Source organism: Glycine max, chromosome 17 (genome assembly GCF_000004515.6).
Source record: "Glycine max cultivar Williams 82 chromosome 17, Glycine_max_v4.0, whole genome shotgun sequence".
NCBI classification, from domain to species: Eukaryota; Viridiplantae; Streptophyta; class Magnoliopsida; order Fabales; family Fabaceae; genus Glycine; species Glycine max.
Genome location: NC_038253.2, coordinates 3,214,953 through 3,226,147, shown reverse-complemented (window position 1 = coordinate 3,226,147; position 11,195 = coordinate 3,214,953). Strand labels below are relative to the sequence as shown.

Genomic DNA, 11,195 nt, shown 5'->3' with positions numbered 1-11,195 from the left:
CGTACCGAATGAACTAGTTAATTAATCAACTGAAAATCTAAAATTAAAACACAAGATTATCCATTACGTCCCTTCCTATATTTGTTTAATTTTATGATTTGTGATAAGATCTCCCTCTCTCGAGTCTCTTTTTTTCTGACCTCATCTTATTATCGCTATCTATTGCTTTGGTGGTTTTCTATCTCACCAAAACGTGTACACTTTCCGCTCTTCATCATATGTCATTTCCACCACTACCAACAAGCCTTACTTTATTTTTAGTATTATTATCACGAGAACGACGACAAGAACAATGTGTAAAGTGCTCATGTGTCAATTTTATGTAATTGGAACCAAAATGGTAAATTTTTTAAAATAGAAGACCAAAATTATTAATTGACTTAATTGAATAAAATAAGAGAAATTAAAATTGTATTTAAGTCTAAATTTATCATAGATTATTTATAATTGGTTGACAAATATTTTTTTTTATAATTTATTATTAGTTTATTTTAATTAAATTATTTCTTAAAATAATTCCAACACTTTACTTTTTTTTGAGGAATAACACTTGACTTTTTTACATATTAATAAATGACATTCATTTTTTTCCATGTATTATTAAGGTCAAGTTGTAAAAATCCATTAGAATCGGTAAATACGTGGATGCATGATTTGGATAGCTTACATAATTTTAAGCAAAAATAATTAACTATAAGAATGAAACAAAAAAAAATTGTTATAAGATTGGAATGCATTAATGTCTGATTAATTCATCATATTCAGCATTATTTTTATTATGATTGGCCCGGCATGAAAGTAATTTTCCATCTAAACGTAATTATTACTGGAACAAATATTTACGGAAAATATATTCAAACGCTTGAATAGTGGCATTCTCGTAATTAAAAGTAAACATTTATGATCCATACAGGTGTTTACAAGTTCTATTATAGGCTAAATAGTAAATAACCTTTGCTCCCAATAAAATACGGACGTTTTGATTTTAGTCCCTTGAAAAAATTATTTTGGTTAGTTTTTTCAAGATTTTTTTTTTGTTTTAGTTTATGTTATGTGTAATTTTTTTTTATAAACAATGTTTTAAAATTCATGTATGTTTAAAATATTTGCTGACGTTGATGAGAGACTTAAAAAAATATCATATGTAATGGTGCCGTTAGACTTTGTGATTATATGAAAAAATCAAATTTCTGAAAGACTAAAACCCAATTTTTTTTAAAGGACTAAAATAATAAAACACCATAGGGATAAAAGATTATTTAAGCTATTATTGTATTTGATAAGATTTGTGAATATTCCAGGTCACAAAGTTTAAATTAGATAAGAACAAAAAAAAAATTATTTGAATTAATTCTATTTTTAGTTAGATTAACTTAAGTAAGATATCTAAGTTATTATAAATCTTTTGATACTGTCTTTCTTTTGTTCTCATGTATAAAAAAGTATATTTTTTACTTTTTAGCCTCATAATTTTTTGATTTATCTTTTTTAAGCTCTCAAATTAAAAATTGTATTTTTTAGTGCTTAAAATTCTCGAAATACTTTTCTCACTCCCTCACAACTAATCTTTTACGGTTTGAATGCACAACGTGACAATTTTTTTTATCCCAAGAGAGACTAAATTATAAACTATTAGATTGTTATTAAATTATAAATTATTAGATATGGTGCATCTATTAATTTCATAACAATTATTTTTTAAAAATAAATATTATATTTTTAATTAATTAATAGTATATATTTTTTATGTTGGTAATATATAAAAAGTAAACTCATTAAAAAAAAACTGGGGTGTTGGCATTTTTTATTCTTTTGTATTTGTTAGCGGTTGTAGGCTTGCTTATGGCTGTGCAATTGACTAGTTTGGTGACTTATTATTATTATTAAAAGTAATTCATGGATACATAAAAGTAATATAAATTCAAAGAGAGAAAAACATGAATGTAATAAGTCATATCACGTGTTATATCAAAAGGTTGAAACAATAAAGAATATATGTTGTACAAATATTCACATATTATTACTCTATCATTTCTCTATATAAATTAGAAGTTATTGTTTAACCAGAACCTTTAAGAATATTTTCTTCAAGGTGCTTATCTTTTTTTAGTATAAATTTTAATTATATAAGAAAACATTTATTATGGGAATTGTATTTACTAAAATACTATTTTTTATTATATCTTTAATTTCTAGGTGAGTCAAATGTTGTTCTAGTGAATTTTCTTTTTATTTGAGTAATAATATTTATATATGACATTCTTTTATGGACAAATGAAAGAACCTGCATTTATTATTTTTTTCCTATTTTTTTGGATAAAAGGAATGAAAGAACTTGCAGTGATGCATACACAAGGACGAGTGAAATTGTGGATGTATTTCTCAATATGCTAAAAGAAAATGATTATACGAGGGAAAAAGTGACTATGACTATGGAGTGAGAGATTGCTGCAACGTGTTTGTGACTCCGATTGTATGAGGGAAAAGTGCCCCCTTTTTTAGTGCTGCAGTAGTGCTTTCTTGCGTCAAGACGCTAATTAATAACATGTTGACTAGATTCTTCGACTAGATACACTTTTTTTTTTCCGTGTTTTCTCTTTTTATTTAAAAGTGAAACTGGATTTCGATCATTTATGTTTATATTTAATATAAAATTATTATGTTAATTAATGAGATAAAACATTTAATTAAGAGTTTAATTCTCACATGTCAAATGTAAAGATTTTCATATCATCAATCTATCATAGATTATTTTAAGCCTAACTTTTAAACTATTTATTATAAAATCAATTACTTGTTATACATAAAATAACACCATATAAAATGACACTATATAAAAATTATATTTGATAAAACTAACTAGTGAAAGTTGAAAAATTAACATATTAAATTATAAGTATTTAATCAAATTAATTATTGAAATAGTTAAAAATTATAAAATAACAGAAAAATAAAAATTATTTTATTTAAAAAATAACAAGAAAAATGAATAAATATAATAAGAATAAAATGAAAGAAAATATAAAAAAATTATAAGTTAATATTTATAAAAACGTCAAATACTGAAAAGTTACTAAAAACATATTGTCTATCAAATAATTAAATGAATTTTTCAGTTGGAAAAAAAACTATAAGTTAATCATAATGTCTTGTTAAACATAATCGAAATTTTTATACTATAATTATATTTTAATCAAAAGTTAAAAATAATGAATTTTGGTTTTGACACTTTTTTATTTTTTATTTTCATCATTTTGATAATAATTTTCATATTATTTTCTTGCTTTTTATCTATTTTTTCACCTAGTTCACACCATATGTACAAAGTGACACAAACATTTGAACTCTCTCCTATATTTGTTTTTGGTAAATGTTAATTTATTACTTGATATGTGTTCCAAGATATTTCCCTATAATAAAAGTGTATTATGTCATAGAAACACTGATTATATAGGATCCTCTAATTATGGTACCATATGATTATATCTTATTTTCATAGATGATAAAAGATAAGATGTAATTTAGGTAAATGATGAAGATAAAATATAATTCAAATCAGATACAACCGGCTATAGGTAAGATATATTAAGATACGGTTATATGCAATATAACCATAACAGTCAGTCTAAGGTCAATTGGGTTTTATGTGGTCAGTCCATTGTGCTCCCATTGTGCTTGACCAATGACTTATCCTTTGGATTCGACCCTATGAAGATCCAAGGATACAATATGTATTAATATTTAGTGTTATTACTTTATATGTTTATTAATTTATTCTTTTAATATCATTAGTATAATTTAAAAAATAATATAAATTCATATATTTATAAATATAAGTTTAAGTTATATATAGTATAAATATCTTATTTAGTAATAATAAATATATGCACACTTAAGTTATATATAATATTATTTTTTTGTTGCATATAATATTATTTTCATTCATATATTAAACCAACACTTTGGCTTAGCAATGGTGATATTGTTAGGGTTGAAGGAATGTGTGAGGCTTCAAGCTCCACTGTCAATATTTTCCCCCTAATTTTTGTCTCCTGTATTAACAGGGCATATCACTCTTTATTTGTTAATGTCACATATTTAAAATTTATTAAATATTTTAAAAAAATCAAAATTACACAATTCTAATATATGGAAAGAGCAAGTAAAATTGAAACTCGGGACACCAAAATCTCATATTACTTAATTCGGAGTACAAAAGTACAGTCATTGCAGATTTTTACATCATAAAAAAATGATCTCATTCTTAATGATGAAATCAATTTCTAGCCTAAGTATAAACCTTTTTTTTTTTTTTTGCTGAATCTTAAGTATAGACTATAGCCACCTAAATATTACTAGTTACTGGCATAAACATTATATGATTTTCAAATATTCTAAATGTTCCTTTTCGTTTCTAAATTTTATAACTTTCAAAATTAAAAATTATAAAAGAATTAAATAACTGAAAAATGATATACCAATTGAATACTCAATTTCATAAAATTATTTGGTTATTTTCTACTATATAATAATCAAAACAATTCCAATAAGTCAATAACCACTGCTTCAGTAACAATAACATTTTCAAATTTGAAATGAATAAAATCATACATACCTATTAAATAAATTATGATAATTTAACAAAAAAATATTTCTATTAGAAATAAAAAATAACATTAATTTTGATAATTTAATACAATTTTATGATAAGTTTGAAGAAAAACTTCAAAATTTATTCTGAACTTATAATTAATTTTAAAAAAAATCCTATTTTAAAGTTCTTTTTAGGCCATGGATAGTTAGAGTCGTCGACCCTGGATTGCTAATTTTGTTTTCCAGGATTTCTGTTCAATTTCATGCATTGCCAAGGAAACATTAGACCTTGAATATAAATTTCATATCATTTGGGAACCGAATGAAATATTTTCAGTGTTACATAGCACCGAAATAATAATCAGAGCATCTTAACTGCCTGTTACGAACTTGTGCACCAGAGGTGTAGTTTGTTTTTTTTTGTACTAGAGGTGTAGTTAAACTCTTTCGGAAATTGTTTTTCTGTATTTTTGAAGGTTAGGCAAGTGTGTGCAGATTGGTGTCATCAATCACTTACACTAATAAGTGCTTGTTGGATGGGTGGACTATATATGCAACATCATGAATGTCGTTTCGGTAATTCGTCAATCATATCTAAAATAAATTAGTTATAGAATTTAGAATTTAGATGACGAGGCTTACATCCTAAGGTGCGTCTTTTATGATCCTAAAGTTTGAAGGATGCTGGTCCAACAACCAGCATTTGACAAACAAACAATACTAACACTTCCATCTTGATAAATGCAGTTGATTTTAGTTACAAAGTTGAAAGTAACCAACCTGCCAATGAAATACCAATTTTAATAGAAAAAAGTATCCAAATTTTATTTAAGAAAATGCCAAATCAATCTAGCATAGCATGAAAACATTCATTGCAAAGTCATTATAATTCAACAGCTAACATGTGTGAAATCTAAATCTCAATGGCCATATCCAATGGTATTATTTACCAGATCCTGCAGTGACCTGAAAACCACGATCAGCTGCCTCCAAATCTGTCGATTCTCCGGCGACGCAACTCATCCAAAGGAAGCCCATCAGAACGGGAAGTCCTCTGAAAAGAAGACACCCCACTCACACCCCTATTGGTCCCACACATCTCACACACTCTCAGGGAGCCATTGTTGTTGTCATAGGTACACGTCTGGCATCTCCACGCCCTGTTACTTCCAACGGTTCCCCTTCCGGTGATCCGTCCCCGCCGCGGCAAGAACTTAAAAGGCCACTTGACAGCATCAACAATCCCTCTAATGACAACTTTTATAGGGTTAGAACCCGAATAAGTACTCCTCAGCTTCAGATAAAGAAGCCCCGCCAGAATGCCACCGAGATGGCCGAGAAACGACACACCCGGCACGAGAAGCTGAGCTAGAACCAATTCGGCCCACGCAGCGTAACGGGACGGGACGATGACTCCGTAGACGGAGGTGTAGTTCTCCGATTGGGAATTGAGAACGACTTTCATGGCGAAGAGGACGCCGGAGAATCCGACGGAGTATTCGCTGTAGTAGGATCTCTCGTAGTCGAAGAACAGAAGCAGTGATTTGGATAGCATTAGGGTTACGCCCTGGGAGAGAACGAGCAAGGAAGCGACCATGGAAGAGAAATTGACGCTTCCCATTGAGGTTTCCAACTGAAACCCCTTCCAGAGAAGGGATAGCATGTTGTAGACCAGGTGCGGTTCTCCGATGTGGTAAAACGGTGACAGCAAGAAGCGTTTCAAGTCCTTGTTCTGTAACATTTCTCATACTAACAAATTAACATTTCCCGATTAAAAATAAAAATACAGAGATTAGGAAATTTAGAAAAGTGACCTTGAGGATGAGGTGAGGGTTGAACCAGACTTGTTCGATGGGGGGAATGAGGGGGTCGAGGAAGGAGGGGCGGAGGTAGATGAGGGTGTTGGCGGCGATGAGGGCGGCGGTGACCGGAGGTTTGTGGTCGGAGCGGTAATACTCGCTGAAGGTGTGGAGAGCGAGGATAGGGAGCATTCCGCGAGAAACCCTTTGCCCAATTCTCACTTCCATGTTGTTCGTGATTCCGATTGAAGAAACAGACATAATGATTAAATTTAAATCCCAATTCCGATTCACAGGCCTTGGAAAACAAGAAACGTATATTTATTAGGCCAAAGAAAATTCCAGAGATTTCCTTCACCCTTGGGCTACTTTCTCTGCGCTTTTCTTACACTCAAATTACTTAATCTTTATTATATTCGATAAACTTGTTTATAAATAATAAGTTTTGAGTTTAATCTTTATATATTATTAATATAAAGAGACAGACTTATGATAATTTTTATACTGAAAATCAATAAAAAAATATTCCAAGTATGATTTTTGTTCAGTATGAACAGGGAAAGCAAGGATAGTTTGAACTTGTTTGTCGGTTAATCTACACATTTAGTTGGAAAGGAAGGATAATTTCAACTTCTGTTTTGGATATATACAAAAGATATGGAGTACAAGCAAACTGCACTAGTGGTCTAGTGGTAGAATAGTACCCTGCCACGGTACAGACCCGGGTTCGATTCCCGGCTGGTGCATTTGGTTTTAAACCTTTAAACCTGACCCGGGTTCGATTCCCGGCTGGTGCATTTGGTTTTAAACCTTTAAACCTTTTATCTCTGCAGTCGCATTACCATGACAAACTTAGCTTTTTATGTTTACATGGGACAATTTTTATTCATGAAGTATACCAAATTACTAATCAACATTTACAAGAGACCCTGCAGCACTGAAATTCTGAGGGTCTGCGGTTTTTAAATGCTGCAAAATCCTATAAACCTTTATTTCTTTCTCTTTTTTTTTTCCTACAAACAATTTGGCATTGTAATAACACCACCAAATTTTGACTACGCAGCTTCAGCAAATCCAATACGGAGATTGCCATAATCAAACACTGTGTGATAAGCCCCCAAGAAAAGATCTCCAAGAACCCTGCAACCATGCTACAACTGTCATATACTATTACTAATTACTATAACAATAATAATATGCAGCAGTAGTCATACGAATATTATTCATTACCAGAGGGGACCTTGTGGAGCTGGCACATCTAGAGGAACAAAACCACCATAGCAGACAGTGTTGCAACCTTCTTCAATTCTTAGCATATACTGAGAAGAAAAAAAAGGAATATTAAATTCTTGAACTGTTAAGTGATAGTGAACAAATATGAATTCAAACAACCAACAGAAACTTTGCTATATTTAGTTGTCAAACATTTTTAAGGAAAATTCGAGAGCCAAAACAACTGGAACTAGGTAGCTGATGTAAATACATTCTGCATAATGCATGCTCAAGGCAACTGAAAAGTTATGTGAGGACTAGAAAAATTGACCATAAAACTCAGACCTGTTCTGGAGAGAGAGGAAATGATTTGTTTCCAATGGTGAATGTAATTTGTGGCATGTTTGCAATATCATTGCAGTCTATAAATGTTTGTCCCACGGGATTGGGAAGCTTCTCACACAGCTTTTACAGAAAAAAAACAAAGAGCTTGTTAGTCCTTAATTGGAAAAATAGAGTTATTGAACACTCAATTCAAAAGTGAAAAGGATAATTCTGAGATGTAACTCATTGTACAACAATTACCTCATCCACATATTTTAATATTTTTTCCTTTGTATTCTTTTGCTTAAGCTGAACTTGCATCCAAAAGACAATCATGTCACAAAAAGTACACAAGGGGCTCTCCTTTGTTCGTGACTCGCCCCAACTTTCATTATGTGTAGCTGTTTCAATAACATCACTGCAGGTTTCAAGGTAGACTCTGGTTAAGAGAATTGAAATAAAGGAATGTGTCTCAAAAGAAATATCAGGAGGAAAATGAAAAGTACTATACTTTGTTATAAATGTTCTATTACGCGAGCAGAGTCCAATGTCAACACAAATAATTTCAGGCTTTAACTGAAGACATAAGAAGATATAGAAAGAATGGTTAAAATTCCAGTAGAGCTTTGGATAATCACTGTTGAGTATAAGGTGGAAAATATAGAGAACGAACCCCAGAAATTATATATTCCCATATTGAATCACCGTAGTTATGGATGATGTTTTTACATTCATAACTCACATATCCTTCTGCTCCAATGGCACGGTTAATTTGAGTCACAATTTTCTGCAAACAAGAACTAGTAAGAAAAGAGACACCAAAAAAGTTACCAAGATTGAAGTATAATGTTTGAGATCATACTGTTGGACCGGCAATCAAAGAGGTCCCTGAGTCAATAATAGCAGCACAGCCACCCTCACATAGCCCTGGAAATTCAAATTTTATATTGCAAGTCAGGTCTACGGAAATGGAAGAAATGAACTGGAAACAGCGGTGTAAGTTGGCAGTCAAAAACACATTGATTCTGTGAAAATGATTATAAAAATAATGAAAATACAAGGCATTTAGATTAAACATCAAGCAGAAGAGAAATGAAAGAGAACCTGTTGGATTGTTTGCAATTAGAATATCTCCCACCTCAATCTGGAGATGAAAACACAAAATGTCAATATTGACATGGTTGCGCTAAGAGCTACTCAGAAGTGAATAAAGTTGTAAATATAATAGACCTGCCAATAATCCTTTTGAGTAAGTGGAACATAAGTGTGGTCACCCTTAAAGTGCCTCCAGTCAATGCCACCAAAGACAATCTCACCCCCTACCTTTGCCACAGGGTCTTGGTTTAGCCAAAGGGAGAAAATCTTTTGACTCACGTGCCCTTGTTCTATCATATTGTACCTGTGTTCACAGAACTAATCACTGTATTTGAGGCATCAAAACCTCTAGAGAAAGGAGATAGTTTTTTTTTTCTACCCCATTACCACCAAAAACAATCACAGCACCTTGTTCACTCATTATGAAAGGGAAAAATCAAGATCAAATATAGCAAGGTATATAATATAATAATAAACAAACGAATTAATTACCACACTGGTGTGACTTGTCCCACTGACTTATTCTGGAATCCAAGTCCAAGTATCCCATCAAAATGCATTGCTAAAAACGCCAGCGGTCCTTCCTTTGTAATCTCAGCAAATTGCTGGAGGATATGGGAAGTAAGTAAGCATCAGATCAATCAAAAGTGCAAACATATTTGAAGCACATAAAGCCCAACCAATCACAGTACTAATTAGAGTCATAATACTGACTTGATCTTTGATGATGATGTCCCCAACTCTTATATTATCTTGGCTGATGAAGCCAGGAATGTGCCCACGGCCATAAGGGATCTTGCAAGGTGTTCCTGGACATTTTCCAAACAAAAACTGTAGTATAGGCATTATAAGTATAACAAGAGAAATGCTAGGAACACATTATCTAATATACTTCTTTAACCCGTGAAATTCATGTAGGTCCACTAAATATGTAAGTTTCATTTCCTATTTGGTAAGTCCTGTTCTCCGATTTGTGAGATCAACATGAATTTCAACCAATGAGAAAAAGTGCCGCTGTTTGCTAGCACTCCTTCCTATAACAAATACAAGCTTTGTACATGTAAAAACAAATTGAAGAACTTCATATTGCATGCCATGCTAATCGAACTTACCTATTTTCGTATAGGTGTTAGATAGCTTCGATCTATACTTGGAATGGAAATAGCAAGCAATCTGCAGGTAGTCATAGTCAAAGAAAACAAATTTGAAGGTGTATTCGGTTGCATCAGAAGTAGATCATGATGTGGAACCGGACTTGGTCTCTTTAAGTAAGGTATTAAGTTCAAGTTTTCTAGATGAAAAAAATATGATTGGAAAGAAAAACATCACTAAAGGTGATTAATCATATTTCTCGCAAAGATTAATTATCTATAAAATTGGTGGATACTCCATGTCAATGTGATGGTGACAAAAACAAGATTATAAACTATATAACTTACAGACAAGACACATTTGGCAGAAGGGACCCACAGGTTCGAGCTTCCAGTATCAAACACAACTCTGAAGCTTTGTGGAGGTGACCCAATACCAATTTCGCCAAAATACTGTGCATCAAGATAATTCTTCAGATACACTCCATCTGCTTTTAAATGATTAACAACCTCCTTGATCTTTGCAGAATTAAGACTGCTAATATCTAAACTCCTCCTTTTTAGACTAACCCTCATTAACCCATCACCAGAAGAAGTTGTAACAACCAAGGATCCAAACCAAGCACACACACACGTCACAACCAGCAAATACTTGAAACCCATGTTCTCAACTCATCTGGTAATTCAACACGTTAAAGACATTTTAAGCAGAAACAATGCATAATAAGCTACTTAATAATCATAAACAACCATTAAATATTTATCTACTCTCTATGTCTTTAGTTCTACAAATGAAGTCACCAATCTAATAGTCTGATATCAAATATTAATAGAGATAAACTTGAAAAAGAAAAAATGATACCTGATAGCAATGATTCTTAAAGCAAGGGTATTGAGAATGAGTTACGTTATAGTGCAGTGCAGGCACGGAACTACAACACATAGGTGTAACATACCATTCATATATAACTGTAACCATGATACGGTTCCTTGGTACCTAATAACTAGTGGGTAAGAAGTACTAGTAAGCATTAACATTTTGCTACCCTTTCACCAAAAAGACCAAAGTATGGCTCCTATT

At 31.6% G+C, this 11,195-nt stretch overlaps 2 protein-coding genes and 1 non-coding gene across 3 annotated transcripts; 1 reads left to right on the top strand and 2 right to left on the bottom strand.

Annotated features, from left to right (window-relative positions):
• Window positions 1-5,391: 5,391 nt before the first annotated feature.
• On the bottom strand, window positions 5,392-6,820 carry LOC100794217 (rhomboid-like protein 14, mitochondrial). The gene is made up of 2 exons (XM_003550962.5): window positions 6,408-6,820; window positions 5,392-6,325 (listed from the first exon to the last, which is right to left on the bottom strand). The coding sequence occupies exons 1-2, from the start codon at window positions 6,651-6,653 to the stop codon at window positions 5,573-5,575; spliced, it is 999 nt and encodes a 332-aa protein (XP_003551010.1). The 5' UTR covers window positions 6,654-6,820; the 3' UTR covers window positions 5,392-5,572.
• Window positions 6,821-7,067: 247 nt separating this feature from the next.
• TRNAG-GCC (transfer RNA glycine (anticodon GCC)) lies at window positions 7,068-7,138 on the top strand. Its single transcript has one exon. It is a non-coding gene; the product is annotated as a tRNA-Gly (tRNA).
• Window positions 7,139-7,257: 119 nt separating this feature from the next.
• Window positions 7,258-11,111, bottom strand: LOC100793160 (cyprosin). The gene is made up of 14 exons (XM_006600358.3): window positions 10,977-11,111; window positions 10,463-10,790; window positions 10,136-10,196; window positions 9,738-9,832; window positions 9,516-9,628; window positions 9,159-9,327; window positions 9,033-9,072; window positions 8,791-8,855; window positions 8,602-8,715; window positions 8,440-8,504; window positions 8,190-8,346; window positions 7,950-8,069; window positions 7,623-7,711; window positions 7,258-7,532 (listed from the first exon to the last, which is right to left on the bottom strand). Exons 2-14 carry the CDS (start codon window positions 10,775-10,777, stop codon window positions 7,448-7,450), a joined length of 1,488 nt encoding a protein of 495 aa, XP_006600421.1. The 5' UTR covers window positions 10,778-10,790; window positions 10,977-11,111; the 3' UTR covers window positions 7,258-7,447.
• Between the last annotated feature and the right edge of the window lie 84 nt (window positions 11,112-11,195).

Bases quoted from the DNA above. Each gene is read 5' to 3' on its own strand.
- LOC100794217 (XM_003550962.5), bottom strand. From the start codon at position 6,653: ATGTCTGTTTCTTCAATCGGAATCACGAACAACATGGAAGTGAGAATT. The intron at 6,326-6,407 runs GTCACTTTTCTA...GAAATGTTACAG, and splicing joins ACCCTCACCTCATCCTCAAG to AACAAGGACTTGAAACGCTT.
- LOC100793160 (XM_006600358.3), bottom strand. From the start codon at position 10,777: ATGGGTTTCAAGTATTTGCTGGTTGTGACGTGTGTGTGTGCTTGGTTT. The intron at 9,629-9,737 runs GTCAGTATTATG...CATATCCTCCAG, and splicing joins ACATCATCATCAAAGATCAA to CAATTTGCTGAGATTACAAA. The intron at 7,712-7,949 runs GTCTGAGTTTTA...TTTTCTTCTCAG, and splicing joins TTCCTCTCTCTCCAGAACAG to TATATGCTAAGAATTGAAGA.